This window comes from Protobothrops mucrosquamatus, unplaced genomic scaffold (genome assembly GCF_001527695.2).
Source record: "Protobothrops mucrosquamatus isolate PMUCROS unplaced genomic scaffold, P.Mucros_1.0 scaffold_35, whole genome shotgun sequence".
Classification (NCBI taxonomy): domain Eukaryota; kingdom Metazoa; phylum Chordata; class Lepidosauria; order Squamata; family Viperidae; genus Protobothrops; species Protobothrops mucrosquamatus.
In genome coordinates, this window is record NW_015386111.1 from 253,635 (window position 1) to 278,479 (window position 24,845).

General features: G+C 37.2%; 1 protein-coding gene across 2 annotated transcripts in view; it reads left to right on the plus strand.

Annotated features, from left to right (window-relative positions):
• The first annotated feature begins 747 nt into the window (after positions 1–747).
• The window catches only part of IPO5 (importin 5), a 37,207-nt gene continuing 13,109 nt past the window's right edge, over positions 748–24,845 (plus strand). For both annotated transcript variants that reach the window (XM_015810102.1, XM_015810094.1), the window contains exons 1-20: positions 748–881; positions 6,053–6,133; positions 8,057–8,249; positions 9,211–9,313; positions 9,974–10,070; positions 11,044–11,148; positions 12,582–12,704; positions 12,800–12,920; positions 15,885–15,972; positions 17,129–17,235; positions 17,924–18,048; positions 18,134–18,223; positions 18,303–18,476; positions 18,588–18,806; positions 19,031–19,114; positions 20,266–20,398; positions 20,482–20,603; positions 21,001–21,097; positions 21,748–21,920; positions 23,489–23,600. In XM_015810102.1, the coding sequence (XP_015665588.1) occupies positions 789–881; positions 6,053–6,133; positions 8,057–8,249; positions 9,211–9,313; positions 9,974–10,070; positions 11,044–11,148; positions 12,582–12,704; positions 12,800–12,920; positions 15,885–15,972; positions 17,129–17,235; positions 17,924–18,048; positions 18,134–18,223; positions 18,303–18,476; positions 18,588–18,806; positions 19,031–19,114; positions 20,266–20,398; positions 20,482–20,603; positions 21,001–21,097; positions 21,748–21,920; positions 23,489–23,600 (2,440 nt within the window). In that variant the 5' untranslated portion in view covers positions 748–788. The remainder of the gene's footprint in view (positions 882–6,052; positions 6,134–8,056; positions 8,250–9,210; positions 9,314–9,973; positions 10,071–11,043; positions 11,149–12,581; positions 12,705–12,799; positions 12,921–15,884; positions 15,973–17,128; positions 17,236–17,923; positions 18,049–18,133; positions 18,224–18,302; positions 18,477–18,587; positions 18,807–19,030; positions 19,115–20,265; positions 20,399–20,481; positions 20,604–21,000; positions 21,098–21,747; positions 21,921–23,488; positions 23,601–24,845) is intronic.

Below are 24,845 nucleotides of genomic sequence, written 5' to 3' on the forward strand. Positions count from 1 at the left end.
CTAGATTTGGAATCGTCCGGATGCGTCGAGATATGGAAGAGGCGATGACGAGGTCCTTGCCCGATACGGTCGCTCAACTCATCCGGGGCAGGGCTGACTGGGAGAGATCAAGCTTGGCACAGAATCCCCATAGCAAAGAGGCGCCTTCAGCCTTTCAAAAGACTTACACACACACACACAACATGCAACATGGGAAGCGGCAAACCCGGGTCACCATTTCAGCAAACGGGTCGAGCCCCGCTTTATCACGGTCCCAGGAGAAAAGTAGCAAAATAGGACCAGAACTACGCCAAGGAGCCTTCTGGCTCCCCTTGGGGAGCACCCACGGGCACGGGTCCCGTCTGCCCCGGCGCTCCCTCCTTTCGCCGAACAGGCTCCCTTCCCAGCCGGCGTTTTTCCCGCCACCAAGAGCGCGGCTATTCCAGCCCCCCCTCCCCCCTCACTCTCCTCCCAATACCATCACCCCCGGTCCAGGCTGCCCCTAGGAAAAAAAAGCGGCGGAGTAACCAGAAGAGAAAGGGAAGTGACCTCACAATGGGTCTTTCCCGCCCAATCATAAAGCCCCTGCTTTCGCCGCCCAATCCAAGCACATGCCCGCCAGACCGCAGCCAATGAGCGCGCGGCATTCCGGCGCTGGCAGGAGGGGTTTGTCTGGCCAGGAGGGAGGGGAGAGGTTCCCAAGAGCTCGGCAGTGGCGGCGGCTCCGCCTTCCTGTGGTCGGTGCGCGGCCTCGCGTCCCCTTCTTCCTCCTCCTCCCCGCCCGGCTGGCCCCTCTCTCTTCGGCAGCCATGGCGGTGGCAGCGGAGCAGGAACAGCAGCAGTTCTACCTCCTTCTCGGCAACCTGCTTAGTCCGGACAACGTCGTCCGCAAACAAGCCGAGGTGACTCGCGTACTCGCGTGGCTCTCTGTCCCCGTCCTCTCCCCTCCAGCCCCCGCCGCGCACGAGGTTTCGCTCCTGGCCTTTGCCTGTCAGCAGTGGCCGCCCTCCGCGTTGCGCAGGGCCTCCGCCGGGCCCACGTGCTCCGCGGCCAAGCCGGCGGCCGTTAACAGCCGTTGGCCGGGAACTAGAACACCGCTCGGGGAGGAGAGGCCAATTGCTCTCCCCTCCTCTTCGCTAAACTCCGGCCGAGTCTTCTCCTCCTTGCTGTTCTCTTTCGCCCATCCTCGACTCCGATCCCCGGTTCAAACGCTCCCTTCTCCCACCGACCCATCACGTGGAGGCTTTCTCTCCCTCGCCGATGGGGTCTCCGCTGGTCCGCTCGCCTTTCCCTCTTGCCCCGGAGCCGGCTTCTCTCCCGTTCGCTCCCCATTTTCTCTGCCTTTCCCCAGCTCCTGTTAGCGTCGCGGCCCCTTCCCTCTCCCCCCCATCTCAGCCCTGACCCTTCTGATTCGGACAACGACAACCTCCACCGACCCTTTAACAAATGCAGGAGGGGGACCCTTAAAGAGTCTCGCTTCTTCTTAAAGTGTCTCGGTTCCCGCCATCCCTTCCCGTTTGGGATGAATGAGAATGATACGTGGAAGAGCTAGGGTTGCAGTTGATGACTAATTAATTAGGGGTAGTAAGTTAAGTAATGCTTACAAAAGAGGGAAACTCCTCGGGTGGTAGGCCGCACAATTGATCTCTGTTTCTACGGTGCTTCTTCATACTGTTATTATTTGTATGCTGGGCTTGGAAACCATTCAGGAAGCGAGGAGTCAGAACTGGTCTGTTGGCTCGGTATTCTGGTACCATACTCACAGTAGAATGAGCATTGTGACTAAGTTCGTTTGCTGTAGAAGTTTCCAGTAAAAAAAAAAGCAGAGAAATATTTCAGCTTCCCAGAATATTCTGAGCTCAGGATGCTGGCCTTGAGTAAAGGAATTATGGAGATAGATTTCATCCAGAAACTAGCTGAACTGGAAATGATATAGAGGGGTAAAAAGGGTTGCTGTTTCCCACGAATTGGATTTGAAACCAGGATTTCTTTTCATAGTGCAGGAACATGCTATACCTAATTGCTTTATTATTCTGTTGTTCTGAATAGCCTGTTTTATTATAAGTTAAAATTCCAAACTACAGGATTTCTCTATCATTAGTATAAAGGGATAATACTTTTTCCCCTTCTGTAGGACCGCTCTTCATTCTTTGCTATTAAAAAAAAAATAGTGCAGAATCTTTGTCTGTTGAAATAAATGCCAGTGTCTGGGTTAGAGTTTTCTCATTGTGTGGCTTTGGCTGGGCTTTTATCATTTACATCACTTCAGTGATCAGCAGAGTTCAGCACATTCTTTTGTTGTGAATAGTTGTACAAAAACCTATTCTCAGTACCCAAATGTAAAACAATATGGTCTGGTTATTTTTCTTCCTGGATCTGAAATAGGCATTCATCATTCAGGATCAAAATTCTGTATATCAATGCGAGCCGTTTAAGTGCTATGGGTATCAAATCTGCTGAAAATAGACAAAAGAAGAGGCAAATGGGGAAAAACATTCTTTGTGTTACAGTTAGTGTGGCCAGATTCTAAAGAGTTCTGTGAAATGGTACAGAAAAATGCATATTACTTATATATGAATAAGATGGCATTTGATAGGTATAAATATTGCCCAATTGTGATAATACCTCAGTTTTACTGTGGCAACCTATACAAAACTTCCGTATCTGAATATTTAAATGTTAGATACAAAAGTAGGGAATTGTTGCCTGAATGGTCTTGGGAGTTTCCAGAATCATTGGCTATATAAATCCTATTCATTACCATATAATTCTAAATCACAGTGGAGGACATCACTGTAGTGAAATCCTGAAAGCACAGATCGATAAAAACATTCAGGTTATATGAATAGCAGTATCATCTGAAGAGGTTTATGAGCCACTGTGATGACCATCCATGTGTATGTTAAGAGAAGGGAGAGTTTTGTTTTTTTCAGTAGTGACAGCTGCTTCATTAATACCATCAGTGCAAGGTTATGACTGTTTGTGCAGGTTACTGACATCATAGATTCCACACAACAATGATGCTTGTATGAGACAAATACAATCCACAAGGATTTGCATTTTATGTCATGTAGCTGAATGACGTATATTCACAGACTTTGTTAAAGCACATGTATAAGAAACGAGGCCTTGATTGCATTTATATAACACCTAAAACTAAAAGCTACTGTATTTATAAGTCTCAGGAGCTTTAAAAATTGATAAAAGAAACCAGTTGAGAAGAACTAATCTGGCATGTCTGGAATCTTTAATCTCATTTCTAACCATTTTTAACCATTATAATAATTTCTTGAGTAATTTAATGATGACTTTTAAGCCAGGGATCCTCAACCCATGGGCCACGGCCCATTTAGAACTGGGCTGTGGAAGCAGCAGGCCAGCATGTGTGCACCTGTCGCTCGCATGGAACCATTCCCACACACAGGTCCACAAAGCCAGAAAGGTTAGGGACCACTGTTTTAAACTACGGTTGCAAATTCCACAAGATCCTACTTCCCTAATAAAAGCAGTATGGTTTTTTTTAATTAGCTCTTGGGCAGAAAGAAAACAGCTGTGTTGAACTGTAATCAAATAAAGACTCTGACACAGTCTGATGATGCTGAGAGTTCTGTCTATCCCTTCAAGGCATAAGACCTGGTTTTTGAGAAGCCACCGGTGCCCCATAATTTTCTGCTTGACCCATGTGATCTTTCACCACGCTTGAAATCTCAACTTTTAAACAGTGTCACCCAGCAGGACTCTAGAAGTGGTCTTTTCTCTCATGGCATCTACCCTCTGGAATACCATTCCTCCTGATATTATGGGAGGAGTGACAACGCAGTTAAAAGAGGTATCACCCTAGAATCCCTATATACCATAAGTAAACTAAGTCCACCCCCCCCCCAATTATGTGGATCCTTATCTAACTACAAGCAGGTGTTAACCATTAATTGAAAAGATTCCTGTGCAAAGGTTGTTTAGCAATAAATCAGTTTAATTGGATCTTATTCATCCTGATCCTCCTTAAATGAGCCCTTAAAAATATAATCCATAAGACCTAAGTAAGAATAGGTGATGAACCTGATGCGATGTTTTGATTTTTTTTAATGTTTGTTGCTTATTTTCTGAACTTTCTGGTTTTCATTATGTATTTTCATTTTTTAAAATAAATATTGCATCTTGTAAGTTATCCAGAGTTGTAACAGATTGAGGTGGCCTATAAATCCCATAAATAAGTTCTATTACTGATGTATTGAATGTGGCTTTCAGTGGCTGAAAAATATAAACTGCAGCCCCTGGATGGCAAATGTTGCCCACTCATGCTTCAAGTAGCCGGAAGAGTATTCCTTCAAAGAAGGAAAAAAATCAGACCCAGGAAACTACAGACCAATCGGTCTAACATCAATACCTGGGAAGATACTGGAAAAGATAATGAAAAAACAGATCTGCGAACATCTAGAAACAAAGTTATAACTAGAAGCCAGCACAAGTTTGTTAAAAACATATCATGCCAAACCAATTTCATTTCATTTTTTGACAAACTGACTAAATTAGAAGACCAGTGAAATGCTATGAACATAGTATACTTAGACCAGTAAGGCATTCAACAAACCTACTTCTTGATAAGCTAGAAAAAAACTGGAATACATAGCATTATCACCAGATGGATTTGTAACTGGATGACAAACTGTACTCAACGAGTAGTCCTTAATGGTACTACATCTACGTGGAGGGAAGTAAGCAGTGGGGTACCACAAGGTTCTGTCTTAGGCCCAGTACTCTTCAGTATCTTCATCAATAACTTAGATGAGGGAATAGAAGGGGGAACTAATCAACTTTACAAATGACACTAAGCTGGCAGGAATAGCCAACACCCTAGATCCAGATGGATATCGACAGACTTGAACATTGGGCCCTATCTAACAAAATGAAATTCAACATAGAGAAAAGTAAAGTTTTAGGCAAGAAAAACCAGAAGTACACGTACAGAGGTATTAGTACCACTGTATAAAGCTTAGTAAGGTCACACTTGGAATACTGCATCCAGTTTTGGCCACCACATTATAAAAAAGATGTTGAGATTAGAAAGAGTGCAAAGAAGAGCAACAAGAATGATTGGGCTGAAGGCTAAAACATAAAGAGCAGTTAAAGGAATTGAGTACGTCTAGTCTACTGAAAAGGAGGAGTAGGGAAGACATGATAGCAGTGTTCCAATATTTGAGGGGCTCCTACAAAGACAAGGGGGGTCAAACTATTTTCCAAAGGACCAAAAGGCAAGACAAGAAACAATGGATGGAAATTAACCGAGGAGAGAAGCAACCTAGAACTAAGGAGAAATTTTGATCATGTGACCATGAGGATGCTGCAATGGTTGCAATTGTGAGAAATAGTAATAAGTCCCTTGTTTCTTGTCAGAACAATCAACCAGTGGAACAGCTTGCCTTCAGAAGTTATGGGTGCTTCATCACTGGAGGCTTTCAAGAAAAGACTGGACAGCCACTTGTCAGAAATGGTATAGGGTCTCCTGCCTGAGCAGGGGGTTGACTGACACTTTCCAGATAACTAGGATTATTTTCCAAAATTTGTAACGATTCACCCTAATGGATACAGCGTACAGATTTTTTATCGAAGTCATCTGAAGATCACCAGGTTGTCACCATTGTGACATATTATAGCTAATAATGTTGATAATGTGGTATTCATGTATTAAAAAAGGTAAATTTTGTTTTAACCTGTCCTAGAAAGAAAAAAATAGGATTAAAGAAAAGAAAACAAAGTTATCCTTTTTTTAATTAGCTGCTATATATCTTCATGTCCTTCATTAGCAGGATAATATTTGAGAGGAAGAAAAAGGCTGAAATGTTATTTTTTGTGAATTAAAATTTCCTTTCATATTATAATTTCTCTGCTGTATGATATTTGAGGTACTGTATCATGCACAATATAGAACTTCATATTCCTGTTTTGAGTAAAATTACTTCTGTAATATATTTTTTTGTAAATATTAAACAATTGTCTACTTAGAGCATATTAAATGGCTGTTGATGCCTCATATTTTTTAATGCTAACCTGTTTCTGGTCTTTTCTTTTTTAGGAAACATATGAGAACATACCAGGCCAGTCTAAGATTACGTTCCTTCTACAAGCTGTCAGAAATACTACGGTTGCCGAAGAGGTATTTTTCACCCTAAGGTTTTATGTTGTAAAATATGATTTTGTGATTGTGACTCATATGGTCATACCATCTATGATGGAATATATTATTAACACTACAACTTTGTTAAAGAACAAATGGTCAGGTAATTACATCATTAGTATTTGCTGCTCCTGTATTGCTAAACCTTAACTCATCATATGTATAGAAGCTTTCATTCCTACAGTGGTTTTGTGACAAGCCAGGGTTTAATATTTTGAGTTTATAATTATAAAGTTGATAAATACTCTTGATTTCAATTTTCTTTTCATGAACAGAACATGGCTTTTCTGCTTTCTCTCTATGGCCCGTTCTACTTCCACAAAACCCATTTCAGCTACGTGCAAGGGCTTTGAGATAAAGGAGGCAATATATGCTACATTCTTTACTTGAATGGAGAAGCACCTTGAGCTATAATTCTATGATTAAACTAAATTTCAATCTTAATATTTATTTTCATAATCCCTTTAAGTAATTCTTAAGATTAGCAAAGATTAAACATGCAGAGAGGAGGGGAAGTAGCATTTGAGATGCAGATAGAAAGCAATTTAAAATTCATGAGCATCTTTGAAGGCTTGAATGAAATTTGGAGTATAAAATTTATAGATTTTGTTCAGAGAACATGATCTGGTATGAGTGGCAGCAAGGGGTGAAATTTTTTAGATTCATCATTTGATGCTAAATTGTTCATTTAGGAAATACAAGAAATGCATTTGGTGAGGGTTCATTTAAAAAGGGCATTACTACAAATTACACATATAACTTTATTATAAGAAAGTGTTGTCCAATAACACACATAAGAATCTTAGAAAATTTGATCAGAAAAATAAGTTAATAGATGTAATATGGAAACGGACCAGATGTAATAAAGGAGTTTCCTACCATATCTTTTTCATTGTTTGTTATAGATTGTATTGTGGCTTTTCCTTGTTTAGCAACTAATACTAAAGAGAAACAAGAAAATAATAGTGGTTTAAGTAAGGTGCATGTAAATGAAATGAAGCATATGTTGATATACAGTCAATAGTATAGTGAATAGGTTGTCTAATCTTGTCTTTGGAAGAACACATACAAGAATACATTATATTATGATGAAAATTTCTATATACTACAGGTGGAGATTGTTAATCTTTAATGCAATAATCATGTTTATATTTTGGCTGTTCATTTAATTAACTGTCTTCTTTCCCTGTCCCTATAACTTACTACAATGTTTTAAGCTTAATTGAGATACTGTTATCTAATTGTGCACCTTGTACAGACATTTATTTAGTATTTAATGATTATAACAGAAGTGAAGACTAACATTGAATTAAAATAGCTGATATTTATATTGTTACAGCTGCAATTGGTATAGACAATAGGGGATTGAATGATCCTTACTCAAATTTTTGTTTTATTATTAAATTTATATGCTATTCATCTCACTATCCAAGGTGACAGTTTCTTCTATCATTTGTTATTTAACAACATTTTCTATAATAAAAAGTTATATTTAGTCCTGGAGTTAAATTTTACTTCCTTTGCATTTCTTCACATACTAATCATTCATCTATTTTAAAATAACACACCTTATTCCTCTATATTAATAGTTTTTAGATTGTCTAGAAGTCATGTTTACATTTTAATGTATAATAGAAAGTCATTCCTTAATTTATTACTACATGCTTCTTAGTTCATAGTGCTTTTGCTATAGAGTCAGATGTCTTATTTAGTTCTTATATTAGCTATGGAGTGAAATACTTGAGGGGGGTGGAATAACTAAAGATACCAAAAATAGATCAGCTAGGTCAGCATTTTGGCTCAGTTTCTAGATTTTTATACATACAAGAAAAATGTCTTTATAAAATCAGTATTTTTAAAAAATAAAAAAGGAAATAGTTTACCATGTATTTGTCTTAACAGGCTAGACAAATGGCTGCTGTCCTTCTACGGAGACTTTTGTCAGCTTCTTTTGAGGAAGTTTATCCAACATTACCCTCTGAAGTCCAAACTGCCATCAAAAGTGAACTGCTTGTGATTATTCAATTGGAAACACAATCCAGCATGAGGAGAAAAATCTGTGATATTGTAGCTGAACTGGCCAGGAACCTAATAGGTATAAAATCTTATTTTGGTACAGATGCCTAAAGGAAGAATATTTTGGCTGACATGGTAGTTGGAGAAACATTATATAAAAAAACAGTTCTTTTCTGTGTCTGCAGCTATGTTCATAGATTGTGCTAAGTCATAATAGGGTTCATTTGTCTTTAGATTAGCATGTTGTGTAAACCAAGTCAATTGTGGTTTACTCTTTAAAGTTAGCCCATGACATAATATAAGCATGGTTAAGCCATGACATAGTATCTGTCTGAATCTGGAATGTATATTTTCCTTGTACTCTCTATCATGCTTTGGCTCCATTATTGGCTTTGAAATGAAGATAAAACTTTAAAAAAATGATTAAACATCTACCACTTTAAATATGCATTTTCATATTTAGAAATATTATCTTTAGATATGCTGCGCAAGCCTTGAGGAGTGTAGCAATCCACAACCTTATGTGATCTCTGTGCAGCCTTTTCTGTTTGACATTAGTGAGTATGGCATCTCTGCACGTGACTTTTCTGCATTGGTGGAATGATCTCTTCTGAAATAATGGGGCATTCACAGATTATTTTTTAATTTAGCATTTTGATTTAGCGAAATAGTCTGCAACCACTGTACTTTCAGTATTATGCTTCATGGGTGCTTTACTTACTCTTTTCCATTTGCTTTTTCAACAGCCAGTATAAGTTCAGTTGAAATCCTAAGTATAAGGGTGGAGGTTAAAGAGCAAAAGCTGCAGATTTTCTAAGCATTGTGAAATTACTTTAGTCAACCAGGCTAGGATGTGATAAAAGTCTTAGGAAGGAAAATTCCCTGTGTTCATCAGAGTTCAGAGCTAACAAGATATTGAAGCAGAAGAATATACATCAGACTTCATTGATCTAATTTGGTTAACTGCTATGATTTCCATTTTATTTTTATTTAATTTTAAAAATTGTACACCTTAAATGTTAATTTTCTCTCTCACACAGATGAAGATGGCAACAACCAGTGGCCAGAAGGTCTGAAATTTTTGTTTGACTCAGTCAGCTCTCAAAATGTGGGACTGCGTGAAGCTGCTCTACATATCTTTTGGTATATGATCACTCTTAAATACTTCATGACACCTTTATATACTCTGATATAAATTGTGAAGCGAGAGGTTGTCAGTTTGTTTAAAGAGTTTGTTGTCTCTGCCTCACACGCATTATACATCTGGACAAAGTTTCTTCTGTTTCAAGACCATCATTCCTGACCATTATTTCACAGAATGTTCAGAATGAAAAATTCATGACTAAAACGGGAGGGGGCTGTCAGGAGTCATCTGTGTCACTTTGCTTGCCTAGTTGGGAAATGTCTCTTTACTATCGTTGAATAATTAGTGCAAAATTTATATCTTCATCTTGATTAGTCTTTTATGTACATTGCTTCCCAGCAGGGATGCACTTCAGGTCATGGAACTGCAGGATGTTATAGTTTAGAATTTTTTATTAATATATTTTAGTCCTTTTAAAAAAAAAAGCACTAAATGTGCTACATGTCCCATGACAAAATAGTGGTGATAGACTTATTTTCTTGCATTTTCCATGCAGAATAGTTGCAATTTTGTTTAGATGGACACTGAAATTCATTTAGATTGCTTGTGCTATTATTGGGTCTTCCTCAGTGAAATAAGTAATGACAAAGAACCAGCCACAAGTGAATTTTTAGTATATTTTAATAATTCAATGTATGTTTGTTTAATTCTCTGTTTAGGAACTTTCCTGGTATTTTTGGAAATCAACAGCAACATTATTTGGAGGTCATCAAACGAATGTTGGTGCAGTGTATGCAGGATCAGGAGAATCCAACAGTAATTCAACATTTATTTAATTTTGTCTTTTATTTTAATGCTGTTGCAGAAAAAACTGTCTTGTTCAAGACAGATTTAGGAATTTACATGAAATAACACTATTGGGATTATTTTAGATCAGGGGTATCAAAGTCAATTTCATTGAGGGCCGCATCAGCATTGCGGTTGCCCTCAGAAGGGACGGGTGTGTGTGGCCAGGGTGGATGCAGCCTACTGAGTGGGCGTGGATGGAGTGGGTGTGGCCTACTGGGTGGGTGTGGCCAACTCTACATTGTTCGCGTCAATGGTGCCTGTGGGGGCCTGGGCAGGAATGGGACAGATCTGAAGGTCTCTGGCAGAAAGGGGTGAGACCAGGATCACTTTCAGGTGATGATGCATTTCTTCATTCCTCACAAAGGGTGACACCTCCCCAGCATGCACCCAGGGGGCGGGGCCAACGCGGCAGGGGCTGGTTCTTCGCTGTTTCCAGACGGCCTTGTGGAGCTAAGACTGAATGTGTTTCAGCATAGATAGCCACCACAAAATTGTACATTGGCTCCCGGCTGGCCTGGGCCAGGGCCAAGACAGCGGGGGCTGTTCCCTCACTGTTTCCAGGATGGCTTCGCGGGCCACATGAAACCACTTCGCGGGCCGCATCCGGCCCCCAGGCCTTGTGTTTGACATGTCTGTTTTAGATAAATGCTTTTGGGGAAATATTGTGATCTGTTCTTCATGGAGCTGATTTTTTAAGAGATTGTCAGTTCAGAAGACTGACCTTTGAATCCCATAGAGAGCAGTATTTTCTTTGCCAAATTAATGGAAATCTGGGTGATGGCAGTGTGCTTCACTTAAGTCCCTTGTTGACTTTCATTGGATTTGGACAGCTATATATACCTCCCTCCCCTCCCTGCTTGAGTTTGTCCTCACCCTAACACTGATACAGGTTGAATAGAATTAAGCCCCAACCTGTACTGACAGTTGGTTTTCTTTCCAGATCAGGACATTGTCTGCTAGGGCTGCAGCTGCATTTGTTCTTGCTAATGAGCAAAATGTGCCTCTTCTTAAACATTTTGCAGACTTACTTCCTGGAATTTTGCAGGTAAAATCTCAGAAAATTATGGTGACTGAAATGCTAAGGCTGTTGCTGTTATTTTTGTTGATAATACATGTATTTCCAGTGTATCTATTAGTACAGTGGATGTCACTCAAAATAACAGGATAGTTGTTTTTAAATATATAACTCATGCAGCTTGATTAAACAATAAATGGGACTTATACAAGAGCAACTACTATATTCAAATGCTGCAAGGAATAAAGCTTGAAAAATCAAGATGTTATTTTTTTTTTATCTAAAAATCTAACCCTTTAGTTCCTAACTGCACAGCACAATATGCAGTGCAAAAATTGTGGTCCGTATAATAATCTTCAGAAAGACCTGAGGTACGCACATAAATGCATTTATTGTTTTTATAATGTTTAATTACAGTAAATCGTTTTGAAACTTGTAAACAAACAAAGTGTCAGTTGAGAAAATTAAAAGCATGAACTGTATTGATAAATAACATGATATATCCAGCACAGATGTATCATTTATCCCAGCGGTCCCCAACCTTTCCAGCTAAGCGAACCGGTGGAGGGGGGGGGGAGAGAAGGGGATGATTGTGACTGGCATGCACTCACTGCTTGCATAAATGGAACCATGCGCAAGCACTCGCCACTCAACGCAAGTGAAGTTTCACGCTCATGCTCACCTGTCATTTGCACGGCCCAGTTCCGGACAGGCCATGGCCTAGGGGTTGGGGACCCCTGATTTATCCTATCGTTAGTGCCAGTTTCCAAGTTCGCATATAGCTAGTTTATTCTATCAGATATTCAAAAAAGTGAAATTATTGAAATTTATTATCATATACAACACAGCAACTTAACAGGTAGAAAACAATTCTGAAATTCTAAGCAAAACTAAAATCTCTGTTTTTTTCAAGAATATAGTTGTTTTTAATTTACACAGATGCTGTCTGTTGCCTGTAGTTGTAACTACATAATTCTGAAAAATTAGGGCATAATTAAAATAGATGATGGTTTCTCCAGAAAAGTAATGATATGCAACAAGAAAAAAATCATCGAACAATTATTGCATCAGATGAGTTATAGAAGAGGTGAACATTAATAAGTCTCACTTGGTTAGTTTGTGCTAAAACAGTGCTTCCCAAACCTAGCTTAAATTACCCAAAATTTGGTAAAAGTGTTTTTTTGTTAGGGTAAGCAACATGTGAACTCATTACCAAACCACAACAGGACAGTTAAAGCATTTTACCTGCATTGGATAAAAAGGATTTTCTGGTAAAACAATTTTGGGTATTGAAAGAAAAAGTTTGGGAAGCATTGTGCTAAAATTACATTGCCCGTACTAAGGTGAACTTTTGATGCTAAGGTGAAATGCCACTGTTGTAGAAACTTGCAAAATGTTGAGTGGTTTCCTTTAATGCTTTTGAATGCAAATTACAAGGAAAATATATTACTGTTTTTCTTCAGGCAGTCAATGACTCGTGTTATCAAAATGATGATTCGGTCCTAAAGTCTCTTGTAGAGATTGCAGATACAGTTCCAAAATATTTACGTCCGCACTTAGAACCTACGTTACAACTGAGTTTGAAAGTAAGTTTTTATTCTAGCACTTCAATTTAAAAATTTTAGTTGTTATAACTCTGGCCTTGATTTTAGAGTTTTCCTGAAATATTTTTCAATTTCAGCTTTGTGCAGACACAAATCTCAATAATATGCAACGTCAACTGGCCCTTGAAGTAATAGTTACATTATCAGAGACTGCTGCTGCTATGCTGAGAAGGCATATCAACATTGTTGCACAAGCTAGTAAGTAAGCCATTTTTGTTATTTTAATCAGATTTAAAATATATCAAAAGGGTTTGGTTTTTTTTTTTTAAAAAAAGTCTTACTTTGGATTTTGAAAGCCAAAATCTTGATGGTCAAATATAGCAGTGGTCCCCAACCTTTTTGGCTCGGCAGACCAGTGGCAGCATGAGAGGGAATGGTTTCACGCACACAACTTAGCTGTCGCACATGCACAAATGAAGCTTCACTCACTTGCCCACCACTTGCACAGCCCAGTTCCTAATGGGCGGTAGATCAGTACTGGTCCACGGACCGGGGGTTGGGCACCCCTGAAGTATAGAATAGAATACTTTATTGGCAAAGTGTGATTGGACACACAATTTTTCTCCAGTGCATAAACTCTCAGAATACATACAACAATAAAGTAATATCATAAGATACCACTAGGAGAAAGTAATAGAAAAATGAGAAGGCTAATGGTAATCCAATCTGGGTCGGTCACCGGTAGAGAGAACTTACCTGAGGATGGATTTCAGCACAAGTCAGAAAGCTTGGAAGAATAAACCTCTGGTTCCGGTGACTAACCCAGATTGGATCCCGCAACATTATCCTGAGACACGTATATTTGTCTTCATTCATGTAATAGTAATGTACAAATTATAATCATATCTTAATTGCCCCCCATGACCACCAGCACTCCAGAAATTCCTGTGGAGACGTATACCCAAAGTCAAGGCTTTTAAGAGTTGCTTACTGCATAATTCTGTTTGTTACTACTATTTTATTTACACAGAGGCTAATTAAGTTCATAGTTTAATGTTAAAGCTAAATTTGCTATTTAAAGCTATCCAAAATCAGGCATACACCAGATTGCAGTACTGAAGCAGAGAAAGCATAAAATGTGTAGTGTATAGGAATATGTAAGCCTATAGAGGTAAAGATAAAGGTTTCCTCTGTCCAGTCAAGTCTGATTTTAGGAGATGGTGCTGATCTCCATTTCTTAGCCGAGGGAGCCAGTGTTGTCAAAAGACATTTCTGTGGTCATGTGGCCAGCATGACTCTATGCCAAGGCTCACAGAACACTGTTACTTTCCCACTGAAGTGGTACCTATTTATCTACTTGTATTTGCATAGTAACGGAAGCTCACCCTATTGCGCAGCTATCAGGTATCGAACCTGGGCTGTCAGCTTTTTTTAACCATTGAGCCATCATACACTCATGATACTATAAGTCTAGTTTGGGCTTGGCTATGTTATTGCTGATTTTAAATCTTTTTTTTTAATACTGTTAGGACAGTGTCTACGGGTCATTAAAATATGTAGGTTCTATGTAGAAAATTCTTGGAGACCTTGTTTCATTACCTGCAAATTAATAAAGGAAAAAATGATTAAGTATGAAATATAATATTAGCAATTCCCTATTTGATCCCTATTATTCAAATGTCACTTAGTCTATTGAATTAAATCCTAAATCTGAGTTTACAACTGTTAGCGTACTTGGGTTAGAGACACTGCAACCTAATTTCTTGCTTCCTGTAGGTTATTTTATGAATTTCCCACTTGCTTCTTTCTAGAGTATTCTGAAAGTAGCATCTCTGTTTAGATTATAGTGATCATATGTTGTCCAGACAGGATCGTCCTGCTTTTTAATCAGGGTTATGACCTGTTCGCAATGTATCTTCCGTTTACCTTTCTGGAAATTTGTACAGTTCAAGGAATTAGTGCATATCCAGAAACCTAGTGTTTGTTTCAGTAGGGCTTTTGTCACATATTAATGCTTTTGCTACTGTTTGTTGCTGCTTTCATAAAGAATTTTCAATCTCCTTTTATTTATTCAATATATGGCTCTTTTCAGCTCTGTAATTGTTAATGAGAAGTCAAATATATTCTAGCCTCGCCTCCCACCTTCTCTTCTCAAAATATAAACTACAAAAAACATAAAGGGAAATGGATGAAAAAACATTTCAGATTAATAGAAATCAGTATGTATACAGATTTAGACAAATCCTAGTATATACCAAACATCTTCATAAGTAAGTCATAGATTAATGGTTGTAATTAAGAACAGAAAGAAGTAATTATAGGTAATCCTCGATTTAAAACAGTTCATTTAGTGACCATTCAAAGTTACAGCGGCACTGAAAAAAGTGACATGAACATTTTTCACACTTATGACCATTGCAGCATCCCCATGGTCACGTGATTTACATTCAGATGATTGACAAATGGTTCATATTTATGATGGTTGCACTGTCCCAGGGTCCTGTGTTCCCCTTTTGCAATCTTCTGATAAGCAAAGTCACTTAACAACTATGTTACTAATGTATCAACTACAATGATTCACTTAACAAATGTGGCAAGAAAAGTCATAAAATGGAGCAAAAGTCACTTAACAAATTTCTCACTTAGCAACATGAATTCTGGGCTCAGTTGTGGTTGTAAGTCAAGGACTACCTATACTTTATAAAATTCTGACTTTTCCAAACCATTTTGCTTTAACCAACTTCAAACAATAGCTGCTCATTAACACTTTTTAGCTGAATCTTTTAGTTACCAATTAATTAAATGAGCATCTGCAAATGTATACTGTACACTATATATAAAGAGAGTATTTATAAAATGATAGAACGATGAGATTCTCAAGAGCTTGGACCAAGCCATTTAAAATATCAATATTTTGTTTCAGGTTCAGAACAAATGTATTTTGTGCTGAGGATGGGATAAAGTCAATATGACTTCTTTTGAGTGTTGACAAATGTTGAGAACGTGTATGTTTTGTTCCAACTACAAAGCACTCAGAACACATTGCATACCCTTATTTTACCTTACTTAGCTATAATTATTCCAAATAATTGATCAGCAATTTTTCACAAATTGTGTCAGTATATAATGAAGTAAGTGAAAATCCCACATTTCCTTTTGGGATTGTTAGCATCCAATGCATTGTTAGAAATTTGTTAATAAGCACTGTTAAATTTGTTTTAGTCCCTCAGATGTTAGCAATGATGGTTGATCTAGAAGAAGACGAAGATTGGGCAAATTCTGATGAATTAGAAGATGATGACTTTGACAGGTAAAGATGCGTATTTTAGAAATTCAATTTAGGATGCTTGATTTTTCCCAGGATTTTTCCCATTTGTTTAATAAAGTATAAAGTGAATCAAAAGTGAGAAAACATCCTCACAGAAAGAAAAAAAAATAATTTCCAATGTGGTACAAAAAAAGAATCCATACAAAGAACAAATCTACTTTAGAAATTAAGCATCACATGACGTATTCTTTATCCATGGTGGCGCAGTGGTTAGAATGCAGTACTACATGCTAACTCACTGCTCTCTCCAGGAGTTCGATCCTAAGCAATTCAAGGTTGATTCAGCCTTCCATCCTTCTGAGGTCGGTAAAATGAGGACCCAGAATGTTGGGGAAAATATGCTGACTGTGTAAAAACTGCTTAGAGGATTGTAAAGCACTGTGAAGCGGTATATGTGCTATTGCTATTGTATGAAGTTCTTAAAGTTTCCTTCTAGTTCACTCCAAGATTCTTGGTCACAATTAATTCATTGTATTTAAAAACTCTTTGTTATTTGTGAAGTAGTATGGCAGTAGGTTGACAATTTTGTAATGGAGGGTTTTTCAGAATAATTTTGACCATGATTTTATGCCACAGTACTCACTTAATTGGGGAGAGTGAATTAAAATTTGCACAATATATACAGTAGGAAACAAAGTCCAGGAACAGAATGCTGAAGATGAGATGAGAGATAGAGAGTGAACATCAGATGGCTCCGTCTCTGAAGTACTGCAATGATTTAAAAGGAAAATGCAAAGTTTGCTGAAGTTCATAGCATTCCAAAGCAGAGTCAAAACTAAATCAGATGAGGCCCCTGGAACAGATAATATGTATAATAAATTGGTATGGAGCTGACCCCAATGTGGTTTGAAAGCTCTCTGTCATAACAGGAATGCAATTGAAGCAACTCTATATTAGCACCAGGAAAGCAGTGGTAGATAAGATGTATATACTATGCAATGTAAGACCTTCTGCAAGTTCAGTTTTCACTTAGGAAAATGTGAAGGATAAGCAAACAAAATATTTGCAGTATTTTGATATTAAAAGTTTGTATTTGAAACTATGTTAAGCAGAATTTTCTTTGAAACAAAAGTCTAAAGAATAGGAACATCAGTTGATGTCCTAAATATTGTTCTTACTGACTTTGTGCAAATTTTAGCAATGCTGTTGCTGGTGAGAGTGCACTGGACAGAATGGCATGTGGCCTTGGTGGAAAGCTTGTCTTGCCTATGATTAAAGAGCATATTATGCAAATGCTTCAGAATCGTAAGTAATTTTATTTTGGATTTTGAGCTGCTGATTAAATGATGTAGGAACTGAGCGGTTAAAAGGGGGGTTTAAATGAATTTATAGCCAAGTAACCCTTATATGAAAACTAGTTTGGTATTGTGGTTAGGGCACCAGGCTAGAAACTGGGAGTCTTGAGTTCTTAAGCACAAAGCCAAGGTGACTGGTTCAATCATTTGGCTAATCATTCACTCTCAGACTTAGAAAGAAAGCAAGAACACACCCCTTCCAAAAATCGTGCCAAGAAAACTCCAGAGATTACTCCAAATAGTCCCCAGGAGTCAAGTGCTGACTTGAAGGCACGTATAATGGTTGCAAAGTGTCCAAATCACAAGCACGGGGGCAGTGCATGGACCAATCATGAATCATTTTTTCCTGCACCATCATAATTTGAAATAGCCACTAAGCAAATAGTTGCAATTGAGAACTGCCTGTATCATGAAGGTTTCTTCCAATTCATTGAAATAGGCACCCATGAACAACACACACTGCACTCCTCTGAGCCAATTGTATCAAATTGCCAACTGGGGTGCAAGAGAGGAGAGAACAGCCATTCTGGAGTCTGGAATGGAAGAGAAATTAATTTGAACAGATTCATGTTGTGAATAAAAACATATCTTCTGTATGCCTTTTTTTCCTGACCTTGAATTCTTCCATTTAATTACAGCCGACTGGAAGTGCAGGCATGCTGGCTTGATGGCTCTATCAGCTATTGGCGAAGGCTGCCACCAACAAATGGAGGGAATTTTGAATGAAATAGTTAACTTGGTATTGCTTTTCCTTCAGGATCCTGTAAGTTGAATGCAATTTTCCTCCTCCAGATGTTGATTTCTGTGCTTTATTTTATGATATTACTAATTATATGTGAATATTTCAGCATCCACGAGTAAGATATGCAGCTTGCAATGCGATTGGTCAGATGGCTACAGACTTTGCACCAAGCTTCCAGAAAAAATTCCATGAGAAGGCAAGTATAAAGCTTTGTGTTGCTCATTAACAAAGCTTATTTAGGGATCTGTCACTCATGGTTGCCATCTTTGTTATAGGTAATTGCAGCTCTTCTGCAGACAATGGAAGACCAAGGCAACCAACGTGTTCAAGCTCATGCAGCTGCTGCTCTAATCAACTTTACTGAAGACTGTCCAAAATCACTGCTTATTCCATATTTAGATAACTTAGTGAAGCACCTTCATTCCACTATGGTATTAAAACTACAGGAGGTAAGGACGTTTTAAGATAAAATTGAATATAGTTATATTTAAGTTATTAAACATAAATTATTTCAGCAAGACTTCAATTTTATTTTTATGTATTTGCTGCTTTTTTCATAGTTGATAGAAAAAGGCACCAAGCTTGTTTTGGAACAAGTTGTTACATCCATTGCCTCAGTTGCTGATACAGCAGAAGAAAAGTTCGTTCCATACTACGATTTGTTTATGCCTTCCCTGAAACACATAGTTGAAAATGCTGTGCAAAAGGAACTCAGACTCTTAAGAGGCAAAACTATAGAATGTATCAGCTTAATAGGCCTTGCAGTAGGCAAAGAGAAGGTAGGTATCAATTTAATTCTGTACTGTCTTCAGCTTTGTAGGTACATTGAGTTGCTTCTGTATTCTTAAATTGAAACCATTCTTGATTTTTAGCTTCAGCTTTAAAGCTTTGGTAATTTCAATATATATTTTTAACTTGCACTCTTCAATACATTATTGTAAGGATACTATGTGTCTGTTTAAAAACTGCCACAGCTTGATTTGGGTTCTCTATTTGTTTCTAGTTTATGCAGGATGCATCTGATGTGATGCAACTCTTGCTAAAAACACAGACTGATTTTAACGACTTGGAAGACGATGATCCTCAGGTATGTTAGAGAGCAGATCTCGCTTTGGGCCAAATTTCTATAACTGCGTATATTTGAAACAGAATTCCTAAATGAGGTTATAATAATCTGCTCGTCACATTTTATTTAATTCAAGATTTTGCAATACATGTATGATAGAAATCTACATTTTACCCAGTGACAGCACGGTTTTAATTGACATGCCGCTGTAGGGATAAGGAAGAATTTTAGCTACCAAACCACCTAAAAGCTTACTAAGTAAATTTTGAAGCTTTTCTCCAAATGCACTCAACATCTTCCAGGCTTTTGCAACTTCTGCAATTTCAAAATATTTTAGTTTGCCCTTTTTACTCATGCAAGTTGTCCTTAGGTAACTACTTCTTGTTCAGCAAGCATTGAAAGTTGCAGTGGCACTGAACAAACGGTACTTAAAACCAGTCCCCAAACTTCCATCTCTCACCCTACCTCCTTCCATAGTGCTCACCTACCCTCCCACCTGCTGGCAAGCCACCCAGGACTTGAAACTTCAACTGGCTTCCTCATCTACCTTGCTTGTGGAAAGCCAGGAAGAAGTCATAAGTTGCAGTCATGTAAGGTTCTCACTTAACGACCTTGTGATTTTCCTTAGCGGCAGCAATTGGCAGAACTATTGTCACTAAGCAAGGTGTTCTCACAACGTCACACCGTATTACTGCATCCCTTAGCAATGGCAATTCCAGTCCCAGTTATCATAGGTACCTAGGAAACACGTTTGCATCCAGAAACTATTGTACAAAAATGCACTTTACAGTTTTGATGTGATAAAATTTAATTGGATATCTTTTAGCAAAGTGCTGTTGCAATGCTTATACGAAGCCTCTGTAATGGAGACTTCATATTCCACAGTGATTAAAACTGACCTGTGAAAGTTTCTTTTTCTCTTCTCATTTATGCCATGAATTTGTTAATTCTAGCCCAATTAATTTTGGGAGGACACTAATATTTTCTAATGGTCTTGTAAACCTAGTATTTTTGAAAGGCATTTCAGATTTTTCAAAGTACTACATAAATCTGTATAATTAACTTTTAAAGCAGGGTTTGTTAGGGAATGGTTTTTATACAATCCCAGCTATAATATAGCTGTATAGTCATTATTCTTGAAGAAAATGAAACCTCATTTTATTAATTTACAGATATCATATATGATTTCTGCATGGGCTAGAATGTGCAAAATTCTTGGAAAGGAATTCCAACAATATCTTCCTGTTGTTATGGGTCCTTTAATGAAAACTGCATCAATTAAACCTGAAGTGGCCCTTCTTGACAGTAGGTTCTGATATTTTAATTTATATTTTTAGTTAATAAGGAATAATACAACTCTACTAAAATTAACCTTTTTTTGTCACTAGCTCAAGATATGGAAAATATGAGTGATGATGATGGCTGGGAATTTGTCAATTTAGGGGATCAGCAGAGTTTTGGTATTAAGACGGCAGGTCTTGAAGAAAAAGCAACTGCATGTCAGATGTTGGTAGGTACTATTTTAATTACATTTTTTAAATAAAAAATTGGCTCCTGATGCCCAAAATGTTTGGGAACGAGACTCCTCAAACTTGAGGAATTGAAAGCAAGATGGAACTCTTTGAAGGGACGTTATTGAAACATCCACTAGTCTTAAGAAATATTGGGTTAAATCACTATTTGCAAGAAAATATATTTTTGTATAAAAGAAATACATTCTTTCACTATTCATTTACTTTTAAATGTATAGTCTATTCATGTTCAAATAGAATTTTACAATTTGGGGAAATACATTTACTTGTTTGTATTCTCCTTTATCCATGTTATCGGTTTTAAGTCTACCACTAGTAGTTCGTTTATTCATGATCCAGCTTCCTTTGCTGAAGAAATTTATGTTTGGATTTTAGGTTTGTTATGCCAAAGAATTGAAAGAAGGATTTGTGGAGTACACCGAACAAGTTGTGAAGCTAATGGTTCCTTTGCTGAAGTTCTACTTCCATGATGATATCTTTTTCTATGTCTGTTCCATTTTCCCTGAGAGTCCTATGGACTGTTAATGTGACAGTTTTTAGGTTTTGTTATCAAATTCTTTGCTGCCATTCTATATATAGGTTGTTGAGGAAGAGGGCAATATTCCATCCTTTATATTAATCCAAGTAAATCATTTTGTTGCAAATCCAGATCAATTATGCAATTCCCACCATTATGGTGCAAATATTTTTAAAATGTAATACGAGACCTAAAATAGAGTTAATGTAGCTTTTTTTAAAAGAAAAGAAAAGCATTCTCAGTTTCACTAGATTTAAAACTGGGTTGAGCAAAATTAAATTGTAACAGTTATGCTGTTTAATCCTTAATTGTTATTTAATATCTATGACTAATTTGGTCTAGTCATTGAAGCATCAGACTAAAAAGCCAGGAGGCTGTGAGTTCTAGTCCTGCCTCAGGCATGAAAGCCAGCTGGGTGACTTTGGACCCGTCACACACACACAGCCCAACCCACCTCTCAAGGTTGTTGGGGAAAATAGGAAGAGGAAGGAATATGGCGTGACATGCCTAGAGTTTTAAACTAGAAAAGTGGGGTGGTACATTTATCACATTTTCTGAAATTATATTGCTAGAAAAATATAACAGTTTCCCTTAATGAATTTAACGTGTTCGTGTGGCAGCTGCAGAATCAATGCCTTTACTTCTGGAATGCGCAAGAGTTCGTGGCCCAGAGTATCTCACCCAGATGTGGCATTTTATGTGTGATGCTCTTATCAAGGCCATAGGAACAGAACCTGACTCAGATGTTCTATCAGAAATAATGCATTCTTTTGCCAAGGTAAATTTTAATTTTATATGGGTAGCATTTTGCTTCTGTTAATAATAACTGATCTCCTAATATCTTTATTAAGTAAAAAATAAAGTAGCATATACATAATTATTCAGAATAATTTAATATGTTTACTGGCTGAATTTGTCTATTCTATTATTCAAATATTCATTAAATACATGGATAATTTTAATCTTCCAGTTTGCAGAATTGTTCTGCCATTTACTTTTGTAATATCACAGTGGTTCAGTCCACCACTTCATTAAATTTGACATAAAACTTTTTTTACCTAACTTTTTTTGGTGGGAGAGAGCTTCCTTATAGAACTCTCTCTTTTAATGAACTCTGACTCTATCCAACTTAATGCGGTATGGCGTAACACCTATTTATGCTGTGACTCAAAATAACTTAATTCCCCTTTCATCATCAGCAGGATATTGTTCTTTTGATTTTTCATTCATCAAATAAGTTAAAAATATAATTCTTATTTTTTTAAGTAGTTGTTGAACATTGCCTTACATGTAGAATATCCATGGTTAAAAGTTTCCATTTTATGAAGGTGCTTTTCCTTTTCCACCCAATATTTTTTCCAAAAGGATGACTACTTTAGTTATTGTCTCATACCAGTTGCTGAAGTTACCTCCTCACAACTCAATTTTTTTTGGGGGGGAAGACTGGTAGAATTTTGAATGCAGGTCGTAAGTAGTCCTGGGAAAGTCCATCATATCTTTGAACAGTCACTAATCAACCAGTCAGAAGTTGAGGACCACCTGTACATGAAATTATTATCTATAGTTCCATTAGTTCACATTCCATCCTTGTTAAAGGTATTTTGTAATGCTGTTAGGATAGTGTGTACAATTTTGAGCAGGATGCACAGGAGACATATATGCACACATAGGTGTAAAGGTAGAGGCAGGTTCCTACCAAAAATTTCAGATTTGGAACATTCCAAAAATATACATGAATGCATAAATTGATTGTTGAAGAACCATGTTTATAAATAAGCAACTTATCCAAATGTTTCCTCTCCCATGCCTCACTCCATTAAAACGTCTGTTTGCGCTTGAATCTGAATGCCATTTACCAATTTCTAATCTTCTCCCCTTACAATGTAAAGAAAGGGAGAAGAAAACATGAAAAAATTGCTGTTTCTGATCTTCTATTTCTTTAATATAGTCTTTATCTTGGAATTTCTACATGCGGACAGGATAGTGTTTATCAATGGGAAGAACTAGATCTGTGCTTGTAATTTTATTCCAGATAAATGTGATCAGTAGTTCTACAGTATGTGTATTCATTGAAAAAGGGGCAAATATTTCCTTACTTAATCAAAACCCGTGTACTTTTATTACTCAAAACATTTCACTGCAACATGTAAGAAGGAAGCTATTTTCCTTTTGATTATTTAATTATTTCCCACCCAGTATCAAGTTCTGTGTGTTATAAAAAAAAAAGTTCAGTCTTGCAAGATCAAGCTGCCTTTTTATAGTACTTAGTTATATGTGATGCAAGAAATTATTGTGATAGCAATAGTTATTGTTAAATATATTTTCAAATTAATGTTATTTCTTTAGTGTATTGAAGTAATGGGAGATGGCTGCCTAAACAATGAACATTTTGAAGAACTTGGAGGAATATTGAAAGGAAAATTAGAAGAGCACTTTAAGAATCAAGAATTAAGACAAGGTAAATCAATTAAACATTGGTTGATATTAATATGAATTTCAGGGCAAGAGTTCCAAAATGTAAGCAAGTATTTATCCTACCAAATTCCAGTGTTTTGTGGAAATTAAAATGTAAATACTTAAAGAAAAATGATGATCATGCCTAACGTTAAAATAGCAATCTGTGGGCAGTTCAGAAGTTCTTCCAAATATACTTTGACATTCTTAATCTGAATGTACCACAAAACTACAAAGAAATTAGGAGTAAATGCAAGATAAAAGTTTCTCCTTATTTACACTATTGCTAGGCAGAAAGTGATTATTAATTAACTGATAACTTTGTGATTTTTCAGTAGAACAACAAGGTATCATGATACGTTTTTAAAAATCTGTTTCCATAACACCCTCCTATTATGTTACTGTTAAAAGGAAAATTATGAGTAGGTTATTAGGAGTGGGGGAACTCATTTCAATTTTCCAAAGAAATTTTATTTTTTTCCATCATAAAAAACAATCATAACATAAGTAAACACAATAGCAAATAAAAAACCCCCACCCACCCCCCCGGACTTCCCAAACCTAATCCCAGGATAATATTCATATAAAAGTAAACAAATACTAATATCTCTAACTCCACAAAATATCTTAATCTACATAAAAAGATAGAGTAAGCAAACTTAGAAAATCTAAAAACCTAAATTATATTCTACCCCTCTATACTTCTTTTGAATATAAACAATCCATCTTCTCCATATTGATAAAAATTGTTCATTCGAATGATTCTTCAAATAAGCCGAAATCTTTGCCATTTCAGCAAGATACGAAACTTTCAATCTCCAGTCTTCCATTGTAGGCAAAATTGGGCTCTTCCAATTTTGAGCTATCAGCAGTCGAGCAGCAGATAAACAATAAAGCATCAAATTTGTTTCTTTTACATCTAAATCTTGCACAATACCTAAAAGAAACAACTGTGGGAGAAAAATAATCCTTTTTTAAAAAATTTGCTGTAAGTTCCACCACACTTGTATCCAAAAGGCCTTAATAACCTTACAAGTCCACCACATATGGAAAAAAGTTGCATCTGGCTGTCCACACCTCCAACACTTGGATTCATAATTCACATAAATACGAGACATAGTTGAAGGATCCAAGTGCCATCTATAAAACATTTTATAAAAATTCTCACGTAAATTTTGAGCTTGTGTAAACTTCACATTTCTCACCCAGATCAACTCCCAAGTGTCCATAGGTATTGTTTCTCCTATAT